The 14,515-nt window shown below is 41.0% G+C and overlaps 1 protein-coding gene across 5 annotated transcripts in view; it reads left to right on the top strand.

The window, feature by feature from the left end:
• Positions 1–204: 204 nt before the first annotated feature.
• The window catches only part of PRKX (protein kinase cAMP-dependent X-linked catalytic subunit), a 60,923-nt gene continuing 46,612 nt past the window's right edge, over positions 205–14,515 (top strand). For all 5 annotated transcript variants that reach the window (XM_058863165.1, XM_058863185.1, XM_058863169.1 and 2 more), the window contains exon 1: positions 205–636. In XM_058863165.1, the coding sequence (XP_058719148.1) occupies positions 453–636 (184 nt within the window). In that variant the 5' untranslated portion in view covers positions 205–452. The remainder of the gene's footprint in view (positions 637–14,515) is intronic.

The raw sequence follows: 14,515 nt of genomic DNA on the forward strand, positions 1-14,515 counted from the left end.
GGAAGGACAACAGAGAACTCCAGCACTACCACAGGATCCGGGCCGTGCCCCCGGCGAGGGGTGAGGGCCGCGCTCCCGCTGTGCGGCGGGGCCGCGCTTCCCCCGGCGCGGCGCCGCCCCGCCCCGCCCCGCCAGCCCTCAGCGGGACGGTGCCGCAGCGGCAGCGGCAAACCCCGCCCTCCTCCCCGCGTGTGGCGCGGCTGGGCGCTCCCTCGCCATTGTCTGCGCGGCGGTCCTTGCCTGCTGCGGGCACCGGCGGGCGGCGCGGCGGCTGTGGCCGTGATGCTGAAGGGCTGCGCGCTTCCACAGACTCGGCAGCGGGCTCCAGCCCTGGGGAGCAGCCACCCCGCCTGCTGAAGACTGAAACTTTGCGTCCCTGTCGCTCCGTCTCCTCCCTCTTCCTCTCGCCCTTCTCCATGCGCTGAGCGGCCGCGGGGCGCCCGCTCGGCCCCATGGACGCCTTCAGCGCTGCCAAGGCCAAGATGGGGGCGAAGAGCGGCGGCGAGGCGGCGGCGGCGGGAGTGGCCGCGCCTCAGCCCGCCGTGCCGGCCCCCAGCCCAGCCGGTCCCGGCTCGCCCGCCGCGCTCGAGCCCGCTGCCTACAAGCTGGAGGACCTGGAGACCCTGGCTACCGTGGGTGAGTGCGGGAAGGAGGGAAACAAAGGAGCTGTCGAGGTGCCTGTCTGCGACCGTGCCTTGCGAGAGGAGGTGCCAGAACAGCTGGCTGCCCCTTTCCCCAGCGCCCTCTTTTTTTGTGTTTTTTTTCTCTCCCTCCCCGCTCCGCTCGCGTTTCTCCCGCCGCGCCACCGCTGGCCGGTGTGAGGGCAGCTGGGGGTGCCTGCGGTGGCTGTAAGGTGGCTGTGGGCGGCTGACGAGGACGCGCCGCAGCCTCCGCGCAGGTCGGGAGCCGCGCTGAGGGCGTTGTGCGGCCCCGGTGCTGCCGTGTCACCGGCTCCGGCTGCGGGATCTGCAGCTGAGCGAGCCTGTACCCGGGTTTGGCTTGTCTGTGAGACGGGTACTGCCACTGCTGAAGCTGAAAGACGTTTTGGTATAAAACCTGGTTTATCTGGTTTAACTTCACTTACCTGCATCATGATAAAAATTCATCATTTAAATTAGTTGTCGGGCCAGGGAAGAGATCAAACAGGTTAGCCAAATGCAGCTGAACGTACGTCAAACCCCCGACATGCTGTTGCCCTGAATATTGATGCAAAGATGCTTTGCGTGTGTAGAATTTTGGTGGAAGGTAAGGTGTCTTCTCACAAGTACCACACTTACCAACACTGCCTGTAATCAGTGGCGTTGCAGAGTAAATGCATAAACAGGCATTGCAGACATCATTGATGGTATTCATGGTGTTCATGTGTGCTGTATCTGTGCATTGTGTGTGAACATATATACCAACAGTTGCATATGTTTTTGAACCTGTTTTGAAAGCTTTTATCTTCAACTATATGGAAGTTTTATTGAGTTTTTCATTATAGGACTTTGAAATTACTTTGGATAGATTTATTGCAGTAAATAATGTAATGTAAATCTTAATTTCTCCTAAGCTCTCTTTGGCCAAAAATGTGCGATATAAACTCTTTCTTAGTGAAGTCGATGGCTTTAAACAAGGAATTGGAAAGGCCCAAGAGTGTTCTTGTCAGTGAAGAACACATCTTCTCTTGAAGTGCACTGTGTTTTGAGATAATATTCCAATTTGAAATATGGGCAGACATTTTATTGATAAATTATTTGAGATTATTAAGAGACTTCTTCAAAGGTTTGTGATGGTCTTTTACTTCCAGAAGTGGTTCCTTTTCTTCATTACATCATGACCATGTGGATACAATAATCATCACTGAAGATTAAGACTTTGGGTGAAATACAGATTGCAGAAAAATAGTAATTTTTAAGGAAGATAGAGTAGTCATGGAAATATTCCTGCAGCCAATGAAGAAATATGGAAATAATCCTGGTGTCAACTTTAAACAGTATACCTTTATTAGAGTATTCTTTAAGATGCTCTTTAGAGGCTAAGGAAAGGACAAATCGTGATTCCGTAGGATTTAAGGAGAGACTTAAAGAAAGTGAGACACTGCCTGTTAGGAAGATACAGAGAAAGAAGTAAAAGGAGCAGATAGGTGCCTGTCAAGGTACTGACAGAATACATAGTCTCCCTTCATTCTCTGTCTTCCCCAGCTTGATTTTTTTTTTTCATTTCTTTTTTTCTCAGATTCTGTATCTGAAAAGATGACCATTCTTTGCATCTCTTTTGAACTGTGTCATTGGTCATTTTATAGGGAAAAATAAAGATAAAAAACAAAACTGGAAAGGCATAACACTGCACAGATAAATCCATAAGGCCTTACCTTGTCAGAGAAACCAACCCGGCTTATTTTAAGTTGATTGAAAAAGGAATTTATGACATGTCTATGTGGTTCAGTTGAAGTCTCTGAGAGGGACAGGGTCTTGCTCCTGACCACGGAGCAATATTGCAGCCTCAAAGTGATACTGAAACTGAACACTTGAATACTTGCTCTGAGTGGCCAGGTTTATAAAAGATGCAGTGCCCCACTAATGCTTCTGTAGTGCATTGCGGATCTGAGTTAGTAAGTCTGCGTGAGGTTGGGCTGCTCTGTGTGCACCTGCTAACGTGAAGTATTGGAGACATCATTTAAATGGGCTGCAAGCTAAATCAGTGCAAAATACTGCAGGGTAGTCGAGTAGATTTGTGTTTAGCTTGAGAAACCTTTTTGCTTGGCTTAAATCTTTTTAAATTCAGTTAGTTAAGTACACTGTGTGTTTATACCATATGTCCTGAAAGAGTTTATCTACAGTTCTCTTGAGCAGTGGTTTAAGTCAGCATTACCTTACCCTCTATTTTGATCTCCCTCCACAAATAGAGGAGATTAATGTCGTTAGTTTCACTACAGCAGTTAGAATCATCTGCAGTTTGAATGCTGTGATATGGATAACCATTTTCTTTCTGGTGATGTTCTTGAAAGCTGTGTGATCTGAGATAATTGGAGATGTTTGAGAATGGGAGGGAAAACACCCAAAAATTACATAACAGGAAGTTCTGATATCTTCTTTACTAGAATCATTGCTTATAGATATACTGAGGCTTAGAAATGCTTACGGCCTTGGAAACTATCAACTTGAGAAAGTTGAAAGTCAAAATAGGGAGGTGAGTTCCATTCTTTTGCAGCTGTTTATGATTAATATTTAGGGCAACAGAATTGTGTTGGTGTCTGTGAGATTGTAGTCATCCATGACTTTATGCAACTTCTCTCTGAGGATGGAATAAAAGCCGTGTTAAAAAAAAAAAAAAGTTTAACGCAGTATCTGCTTTGAATATAGCAACTACTGTTTTAAGTATCCTTTGTAGTCTCAGAGGGTTAAGATCTCTCTCTTAACCTGACCACCATAATGCAGGCTGGATTGCATGTGTTTTCTGTAATTTCTTTTGGGATGCTGTGCTTGGTTTAGCAAAGAACTTAGTGTAAAGGTGGGAAAAGCAAAAGGGAACTACAGTTTAGCATAATGATTCAGAGGACATTTATCTCCCCCAAACATCCCAGGACTCAACCTTTGTTTGGGTGTTCGTGAGCCCTTTGTTAAAAGGCAGTTGGAGCAGAGTCTGGACTACAGGTTTTCTTTGGAGGGAAGTTCCTTAATATTTAGTTGATAAAGTGAAGTTATGGCTTTGGGGAGGGCACAGGACTGGAGCACATACTGGTTTCTGGCACTAAGAGAAGTTAAACAGGAAAAGTATTTCTTTAAGGGTACTTCCTGAGGGGGTTGAAGATGTGGCTTTGAACCTTTGAAGTGTCTGGGTTTTTAAACTAGTCTTCTTGTATGAAAGTTGAACACTCTTGCTCTGGAGCCATTGAAGGTACCTGGTTGTCCTCATCTTGTTTTAAATTAATTTTCTTTTCAAAGGAGGTGGAAATACAAATGTTTGCTAAGCACACTAAGAAACTGCTGTTCAGGCCAGGCTGAAATACTCTGTGAATCTCAGTGAATTTACATACTCAACTGCACCAAGATTAAGTTAGTTCTGTGCTGGACAGAATCAGTAATTTACATGCCATGACCACCATGTTCATTGAAAGTTTGTGGCCCATGCTTATCTGAACCTATTTCAAACTTCTTGTAGGTCTGGTCAGTGAGAGGAGAGACTGTGAAGAGGGAGACTGTGAATACTAATGGCATAGTTTCTGAATCATCCTTGGTTGTGATGAGCATTTTATATGGGCAAACTTCCTGTTCCAGAAGCCAGAGTGCCTGCATTTGGACACCTGATACATATCCTGAAATAGAGATGCTAAATTTTTAATTATGCCATAATGAAAAAGCAATTCAGGTAAACTAGAATAAGTAATGCAGGAAAACTAGAAGGTACTTTTTCACTTTTGAGTAGGTAAAGGTGGGAAAAGTTATATTCCTGGTTGAAATGCATGGTAATGGTAAAGGGAGAAGGAAGAGAACACCAGGAGGAGAGAGATGACTTTTTTTTTTTCCTCTGTTCTTTGAGATCTGTTTCTTGTCCATTTTTCAAAGTGAAATGAATTCCATAGCAGACTGTAAATTTGGAGTTGTGAATTTGTTCAGTTGATTGAAACATTTTAATTAGAATATTTTTATGCAAAAAGATTCTTTCAAACTATTGTTCCCATGAAGTGCTTTACACTAAACAAATGCAGAATAAAGAATTGGACATACCAGTATTTTCATTTTTATGCACATGGGAGAATTTAAAGAAGTTCATAGGAAGAATGAGGTGCTACATATTTTCAAATACTTCATTTCTCTATGTTCACACACAAAATATGCTAGCCAAATATATTTCAAGTGGCATTGTATCAGCACAACAGTAGGTACACAGCTGTAGTCTAATGCCAAAGAATTGTCTAAGCAAGAAATTGTGTTCCCCAGAGTAGCCAGGTTCTTTACATGAATGAAATGCTGGTGGCATTTTTTCCTTTTCTTGGAGGCTTAAATTAGTTCAGTTTCTTACCAACTGTTATTTTTGGTTTTGCTACCAGGGTTGTCACCTATTTTAAATTTTCTGAGGGAACTATGAACATTTTTTCCTTGTTTTGTCATATTTTCTTGATACTGAGATGATAAATAATAATCCATGATTTTACTTGGCAATGTTCTTAAATACCACAAGTTTTGAAAGAAAACATGGTCTGAATGTTGTGACTGTAATGGTGACCTGAATTCACCATTACGTTTGTACATCTTTGAGGCTTTAGTCATAAAGCTAAATTACTTGGATTTTGTTTTCACTCTCTGTATTTCTTACTTCATTTTTCCCTCCTACAAAATGACACTTGTCCCAAAATAAATCATTATTATTATAGCTGCTGTTGTAGAGAGAAATGACCAGGTGTGACTCAGCTTTCTTCCTTTGCTTTTCCTGTTAATCCACTGCTGAGGTGAATTTCAATACCATAATGTTTATTGTAGATTAGGCAGCAACAGCTTCTTTCCCGTAAGTTTCTTGTTCTCTTCAGGATGAAAAAAAAATGGATTGAAGCAAGTATTTTCTTTTATCTTTCAGAGAGGTCAGAAAAGTGAGTGTGTGGAAGAAGTCTGAACATGTGAAAATTGAAAGTTCACATTTCTGCTTTTCTATCTTCAGTGTTTAAAATCAGTCTTGAGGTAAATTGTTAGTGTTTGACTGTCATCTGTTTCTTTTGTCTGAATCTAGTTTAGATATTTAATTGACTGCAGAAAGAAATTCAGTATTCTTTTTCTGATGTTGTGAGTTTGACAGTATGTTGTGGAGTAGGCTTTGACACTCAAATACACTTCTTGAAGATAAGTAATTTGTTAAGTTCTATAAATAGCCCAGAGATGCCCAGAAGTGCTTTTTGCAATTCAAATAATCTGGAACCCATCTAGTACTAATATTTCAGAAATAAGAAGCATGCAAAACTCACCCACACAATCAAAAGCACCTAACCTTTCCCCTGCCAAGTTTACATTTAAAAAAACCTAATGTACCCGGTGAATATACTTTGGAAAAATTCCTCTGTTAATCGTTGTGTCTCAGCCCAAACCGAAGAAGATAAGGAACCCGCAGAGAAATAGAGATTTTAACTATTTTTTTTTTCTTTTTCCTTCTTCAGTGGGAAGAAACAAGAACTTCAGCGTACTAGGGGTTGAAAGCATTTAGGCTCTTAGAGCTTGACTCAGTTTTTTCTATGTTTAGCTTCCTGAGTATGCATGTCTGGACTGTTTGTAGTAGACAGGGAGAACAGCCTTTTGGAGGTGTCTGCCTTGATATTTTGGCTTTCACATAATGAAAACTTAGTGAATCAAATACCTTCCTAAAGTGTATTTAATCCTGGTTTGGTCCACTTTTAAGGGTGATAGGCAGTGTAACTAGAAAAAAAAAAGACAGAAAAAGACAAGTGTGGTGAAATTTATATACTATTTTGTTTTATTATGAGAGACATAGAGGTGTGTACATCAATGAAGTGTGAATTTTTGTGAAGGAAAAGATAGGAACCTGTGTTTACCTTCCAGTGTCTTGTCTGGGCATAAGCTGTGTTTAAACAAGTTATTTATCTCAGTCTAATTCTCTTACTGTTGACACTTATCAGTATAAAACATTTTTAGTATTAATTTGTACTACTCAGGAGTAATTTAACATGTTATCTTTACTTGGGAAAACAGCCTTTCATCTCTGCAATGTTTTAGAGATTTTTTTTAAAGCATCAAATTGGTAAGTAAAATTTTGCTGAGTACTGTGTGTTAGTATGCAACTGAGATATTTAGGGTAGAACAGTTTTCAGAATGAGACTAATTCTGCTTTCCCATAGGAGGACTGTCTTTCAAATGACTGAACAAATGTTGATTTCTTTTTTTAAAAAATAAAGAAGGGAGAGATATATGATACCACATTCTTTGCTGAGAGTGTTCAGTTTGTGAATGCTCTGTTTGTACTTCATATTGGAGCGCTGGTTTGGTTTTCTGTATAAAATACGTATTTTTTTAATCCTTATTTTTTAATACTGGAGTGGATCAAAGATGGTGATCTGTTTAATTTGGTTATGAAAACTTTCCACTTGGCTGCCCTTTTTCTTCTGGACAGTTTCTGCACTCACATCCTATCTTGGAGCAGTTGTTAGCTGGTCTGCTAATTGATTGACAGTAACTTTTTTGTAAATGTGTTGTCATTTTTCTCCAGGGAATCAACTGGTCTGCTTCAATACGTTTCAAATCAGACAAATTGTGTGTGTATGTGTGTGTGTTATTTATTTATTGATAACTGAGGCACATTAAATTCAATGAAGGAAGCATCCTTTTTGTGTGACTGAGCTGTATGGTATAACCTCTTCCTGTATGCTGCTGATGGTGATGGAATGTGAGATTTGTCTGCTGGATTGATCGGTCAATGGAACCATTCCTGAAGTATCTGATTTTCTAGTTTTGTGACTAATTGTTAGGGAGAGTATTTCAAGCCCTTGTGCCAACAAGCTATCTTGTCTGTATATCAAGAGACTAATTTTTGTGTGAAATCTTTGCTCTTGTTTCTTTTCTGGATATTTGGTTTCAATATCACTTACAGCTTTCTCTATAGGATTACACATTATATGTTTAAATATGTATATATATTTAAGTTCCTGCAAACGTGTAAATCATAAGTTTTACTATTCTGTCTGCAGCCTGATAGACGAAGAGTGAGAATATGTAATTCTTCTGCTCATTTTCTGTCAGCATATTTGGACTTCTTACTGGCCATCACACCAGGTCTTTGTTTCTACAAACTCTTCATACAATACCTACAGCATGCAGGAGTGGGTACTTTATTTAATTTTTAAGCTAGGATATTTTTTAATTCCTTAAAGGATTGGTTCTGAGCTAATTTTTCATGAAAGATCATGTATCTGTTATTTGTTAATTTGATTCTAATACGCAATTTGTATTGATGGGTGTACTTATTTATATTTTGTATTTATTGGAGTACTGGAAAAAAGGGAACTCAAAGCAGAAGAGCTATAAATTACAAACAATTAGCAGCAGCTGTAACCTGTGACTGAGATGTGTTGTTTTTTGTATGTAGTCTTGAGATTGTCTAAGGCATATTTTTAAAAGTACTAAAGCTAACAATGCTGTAAATTGTTTTGCTTGGAAAATGTGATTATAGAACCTCTGACATTGTCTAATGTAAGAGGAAATCAGGTGAAGGTGCCAAGGTGTGGGATTGTTTTGTTTTGTTTGCTTGGTTTTCTTGTTTGTTTCTTCTTTACATGATTCATACCAAGGAGGTAGGGGCTGGTTACCAAAATCCTATAAAACGACAATTTAAGTTGTCCATTATGCTATGTTTTTTATGAGATTTGGAATGGTTCTTTGCTAAAATGTAGCTTCTTACAGAGCATTCTTGGTATTTATTCAAGTGTTGTTATTTTTGTGTTGGGGAATATGGTGACTCAGAACAATTTGAAATATTAATAGTAATGACTCTGCCATTACTGTTGAAGGTGCAGGGTGCTCTCTGGGTGGAAACAAAAGTCTAGTTAGTACTGCTTTTTATGCCTGTGAGGTATTGCTCCAGTCAGTAAATTAAATACTCTGCAATGATTTAGGTAGATGTTTGGGGAACTATCCCTTTACAGACTCTTCCAGAAACAGGCTAAACTGGGTGTAAGATTTTTACTTTGCTGGTCTGCTAATGAGGATGCACTGTAATAGCTATATGGATGGCAAATCTAAAAATGAAGGGGCTGGTAGCTGACTGTGTTCATACTGAACTTCTGGGTGCTATAATAGCAGACTTCTTATGCCACCTGCCCCAAAACTGATGACAGACTTCTAGCCTCAGACCTCTTCCCTCCCAGCTTGGAGCAGCTTCTTACAGCTCTTGGGCGCAGGGGATGATAGCCTGTACAGTTTTAATTTGCGTGGCTTGCCAAAAATAACTTCAGAGTATGCACTGTAAAATTGTTGTTTGTTTTTAGGAGGATGAGTGGGTAACTTGTCTGTCCCTGGAGAACAAACAATGAGGACAATGCTGGTCAGTCTGTTTCTAAACTGGGATTCTTGTCCATTTTTTTATAAAAAAATTTCAGGTTGCATGTCAGTGTGTTGAGTTTGTGTGCTGAGACCATTAAATTCTCCCTGGCTTCTGTGACTTTCAAAGGCCTATAAAAACTTTCGTAGTATTGTCTTTATTTAAGCCACCCAGTTGTCACACTGAGAAGTAGTGAATTTAGAATTTATGGTGAAGCAGCAATATTTTTTTCCTAATTTTTTAGTAACCAACACAGTTCAATTCCCATATTTGTGGAAATTTTTCATTCTTTTATATATTTGCAAATAATGGAATTTGGATTATAATAAATTTTAAAAAACATTTCTAAAATTTTCCCAGTATGGCACCTTAATTCAAACTACTTTGATTGAGAGCTTTTCAACATCTCTTCTAGTATTTTTACAGTCAGTAGCCATGGTTCTTTGGATCTGTTTATGGAAAATTTTTCTTGATTAAAGTTGGGTTTGTTTTGTTTTTTTCTGCTTCAAATGCTAATTGGGAAGAAGCTGTGAGAATAAGTGTGTCCTACAAGACAGAGCCATTAGAAGGAAAAATGAAAGTAACTGAGAAGAGAATTGGAATCTGAAAAAAACCTCTAACAGTAAATTCAAAATATTTTCAGAAACATGAAAACACATTTCTTCTGGGGGAAAAAAGAGTTTTTTAATTTTTTTTTTTTAATTTCAGTTTTACACATTCAGTTTTATACATTCATCAGCTTAAAAGCAGATACTAATTGGGGCATATCCACTCCTGATGGTGTAAAGCTTATGACATCTATCCATTTTAATATTTTAATAAAATTAATTATATTCTTCTAATAAATGAAGAGTTTCTAGATTTATCTCAACTTATCTGCAACATTTGGCTTACTGTAAGGTAAAAGATTATTTTGGTGGCAGTGGTGATACTTTTTTGCTGGCTTGGTTCTTAGGCAGACCTAAATTTTTCAGTGCTCCTAGACTACTTATTGTTGTGGATTAGACAGAGTACAGCCTGGTTTGTTTGATTTGGCATAATTCTGTGGAAACAATTTTTTAAAAATGCTTTTGAATGTGAAATATGTATGATTTGTGCTGTCTGCAAGCGATGTTTCTTACCAGTGAATTCTTAATCTGTCAAGAAGAGCTTGCAATACATGCTAATCGTAAGTAGAGAGGCAACATGGTGAAATGAAAGATGAGGAAGACAACTGGTTTTGTGCCTAATTAACCAGTGTCTCAGCAAGCAGTCTTTTTATCTTGACAGGTTTGCAGGTAAACCCAGCTAACTTAAAGCTAAAGTAGGGATTGGTTTCATAGTTACTGATTTCATGGCTTAGTGTCTGCCTGTTTCACATTGCCTTAAGATTTTCTCATGAGTGTACCTTGGTGATAAAAGCCTGCAGTATAGATAATTTTGTCTTTGAACTGCAAGTGAAATGCTTTGGCATAGTATTTGGAGACAAGGGTTTACACTTCTGTGTTAACTATTCTTTTAGAATTTTACGGACTTTGTGTGGTTGCTATTTACATTTTAAAAAAGAGGGTTCTTGGTGAAATGGGGACTTAGCAAAATAAATTAATAATAAGAGAAGGCTGATGTGCAGTGGAGATGAATGCATATGTGACACTATACCATTGGTACAGAATGTTGGAGTTCCTACTAAAAATGGTGTTGGAAAAAGAAAGGATAAGGGGGCTTAATGCTGTTTTGAGACACTTCTGTTTTGTTTAGGTGGGTTCATATTTCCTGGGTAATTCCTTCTTTTCAGAGAAAAATGAGTAGAAGTGAATGAAGGTGTAACTAGGAGAAAAGTTGGGTATTCTGTATCACACAGAATCACCAGGTTGGAAGAGACCTTCAAGATCATCAAGTCCAACCTATGCCCAAACACCTCAACTAAACCATGGCATCAAGTGCTACATCCAGTCTTTTTTTAAACACATCCTGGGATGGTGACTCCACCACCTCCCCATGCAGATAATTCCAGTACTTTGATCACTCTTTCCATAAAAAATCTTTTCCCTAATATCCAGCCTATATTTCCCTTGCTGCAGCTTAAGGCTGTGTCCTCTTGTTCTGTCAGTTACTGCCTCAAGAAAGAGACCAACCCCACCTGACTACACCCACCTTTCAGGAAGTTTTAGAGATTGATAATGTCACCTCTGAGTCTCCTTTTCTCCAGGATAAACAACCCCAGCTCCCTCAGTTGTTCCTCACAGGGTTTGTGTTCCAAGCCCCTCACCAGCCTCGTTGCCTCCTCTGGACGTGCTCAAGTGTCTCAATGTCCTTCCCAAACTGAGGGCCCAGAAGTGGACACAGAACTCCAGGTGTGACCTCACGAGTGCAGGGGGAGAAAAGACCCCCTTGCTCCTGCTGGACACACTACTCCTGATCCAGGCCAGGGGCCTGTCGTGGTTTTGAACCAGTAATTAACAAACAAGGGGGAAAAAAGAATTATTATTTTTTTTGCTGTGAGATATGGATTAAAATAAGAGCAAACTAGGCATAAAACTTAAAAGGAATAAAGAGAAGTTTATTGACAAACTACAAGAATAAGAACACCAGAATAAACTTTTAGAAAAAACCTTTTCATTTCTTACTGCTCACTATTCTTTTGTTCACATGACAACAGAGACAAAAACTTTATAATTTTGATGGTTTAAACAGTTCTAATTCTTTTTATAGTCTTTTCCTCAGTTTCTGTAGAGAAACAGAAGTTCCTTTCTGTTAATTTATGGAGTTTTTCACAAGAAAACTATTTTGTTATAGTTTCTCGTTCTTCTGATATCAGCTGCTCAGAGCTGTTATTATCAGAGCCCACCCCTCCTATTCCACATCACTCTGAAATGTTATAGGTCATTAGTTTGGGGATAGTATTTTTAAGGATAAGTGAGTCAAAGGCAAAAAGGTATTCTTCATCTGCTCCTGTGAGCTTCACTAGAAAAACAGTTTTCTCATTGCCTCTCAAGGCTTCAAATCTCCCAGCACTTCACTATACCACAATTACTCCACTTTTTACTCAAATTTACACTTTGAACACTTTATTCCTCCCCATACTCTATTATGAATTAAAGGAGTTCTTTTCAGGACTTCATTGTCTATTTCCATAGTTTTAACAGAAAGATATTTCAGCTTAATTAAAGCATCTTCTTAATTTTCTACCTTTCTTGAAGTTTTCTTTTCTTTCTTACCACTAGTAGTTTATAAAGTCTCCTTTCATGTGGATCACTCTCCTTTTCTCTTTCTGGACGAAAAGATTAATCCGCAAGTTTCATCTGGATAAGAAAGAGTTAAAATCTTGCCCAGGCTTTTGTAGATGGTTCTGTGATCTCTGCCGGAGCAGCAGCTGGAGCTGTCTTTGATAGAAGATTCTTCATGGCTGCTCTGCAGTGTGGTTGCTGTCTCAGCCTGCCGCAGGTCCAAAGCTTTTCTTCTTTACTCGGCAGTTTTCTGGTAAATTCTATCATAGCAAAACCTGCAGCTGAGGCAGGGACCGGCCTGGCCCGGCTCAGCCCGGGGCAAGCCCCCGCCGGTCCCCATCTCCCGGGCGGGAGAACGGCAGGCCCAGCCCGGCTCCCCACCCAGGCCGCATGGCCTGGGCAGAGAACGGGAGGCCAGCCGGAGCTCCGCCACTCTTCACAGCCAGGAAACAAAGAACCACTACAGACTTCTGGGTGTACACTTTAAGGTGGGGTTCACAAGTTGATTCTACTTTTCAATGGCTAAAACTGCTGTCAATTCTCAGCAATGACCGATAATTGGTCAAGAGAAAAGACTCCCAGGAGACCCCAGCAACTTTAACTTTCTTAAAGGTAAAGGAACTCTATGACAGGGCCATTGGCCTTCTTGGCCACCAGGGCACAGGGCTGGCTCATGTTCAGCCGGCTGTCACCAGCACCTCCAGGTCCCTTTCTGCCTGGGCACTGTCCAGCCACACCATCCCCAGCCTGTAGCACCGCAGGGGGTTATTGTGGACAAAATGCATTTGGACTCGTGTTGCCCTGAAAATTCAGCTTCTGAGCTTGCTAACATAGTTTTCTAAGGACTTTCCCAGGACAGTAACTGTAAACATAGATATGTGGACATTCTTTCTGTTACACGTCTTGTGATGGGCATCTCTCATGGCCAGTGCTGTGAGAAAGTGTTATCCTGACCATCCAATCCCTGGCCATGGTCAGAAGCCTATAAATCCTGGGGGGAAAAATAAACTCGGCTCTTCCTTTCACCACACCTTGACCTGTGTCCATGTGATCTATTCATCTTCAGCGGTAACAGACTCGGTACTTGGACTTACTAAACTTCATCTTACTGGACTCTGCCCATCCATCCAACCCTCCTCCCTTCCAACAAATCAACACATGCTCCCAGCTTAGTGTCATCTGCAGATTTACTAATGAAAGACTCAATACCCTCATCCATGTTGTCAATACAAACATTGAACAGAACTGGTCCCAGCACAGACCCCTGAGGAACACCACTGGTGACTGGCCCCCAGCTGGATGCAGCACTGTTCACCACCACTCTCTGGGCCCGGCCATCCAGCCAGTTCCTAACCCAGCACAGAGTGCTCCTGTCCAAGCTGTGGGCTGCCAGCTTTTCCAGGGAATGCTGTGGGAGACAGTGTCAAGGGCCTTGCTGAAGTCCAAATAGACAACATCCATAGCCTTTCCCACATCACCAGGCAGATCACCTGGTCATAAGAGGAGACCAGGTTGGTCAGACATGAGCTACCCCTCCTAAACCCTTGCTGGCTCGGTGTGATACCCTGGCCATCCTGTAAGTGATGACACTCAGTATAAACTGTTCTATTACCTTACTGGGTACTGAGGCCAGGCTGACTGGCCTATAATTCCCAGGATCCTCCTTCCCACCCTTTTTGTGAATGGATATCACTTTGGCCAGCTTCCAGTCATCTGGAACCTCACCAGTGAGCCAGGACTGTTGGTAAATGATGGAGAGCGGCTTCAGAAGCTCATCTGCCAGCTCCCTCATCATCCTGGGATGGATCCCACCTGGCCCCATAGATTGATGAACATCCAAGCAGTTCAGCAGCTCTCTGCCCCCACCTGGATAGCGGAGACCATTCTACTCCCTGATGCCATCTACCAACCCAGCAGGACAGTTGTCCTGAGGACAAACAGCCTTCCCACTAAAGGCTGAGGCAAAGAAGGTGTTAAGTACTTCCACCTTCTCCTCATCTATAGTTACAAAGTTCTCTCCTGCATCCAGTAGAGAACAAAGGTTGGTCTTACCCTTCCTTTTGCCATTAATATATTTGTATAAACATTTTTTATTATCTTTTTCAAAAGTTGCCAAATAAAGTTTGACCAAAGCTTTGGCCTCTAATTTTTTTCCTGGGTTGCCGCAGCAACCCCCTTAAATACTTCCTGAGAGACCTGACCCTCCTTCCCAAGATGATACATCCTCTTTTTGTTCCTAAGTTTCTCCAAAACCTTGTTGCCCATCCAGGCTGGATGTTTTCCTTGTCGAT

This window comes from Poecile atricapillus, chromosome 1 (genome assembly GCF_030490865.1).
Source record: "Poecile atricapillus isolate bPoeAtr1 chromosome 1, bPoeAtr1.hap1, whole genome shotgun sequence".
In the NCBI taxonomy this organism is placed as follows: domain Eukaryota; kingdom Metazoa; phylum Chordata; class Aves; order Passeriformes; family Paridae; genus Poecile; species Poecile atricapillus.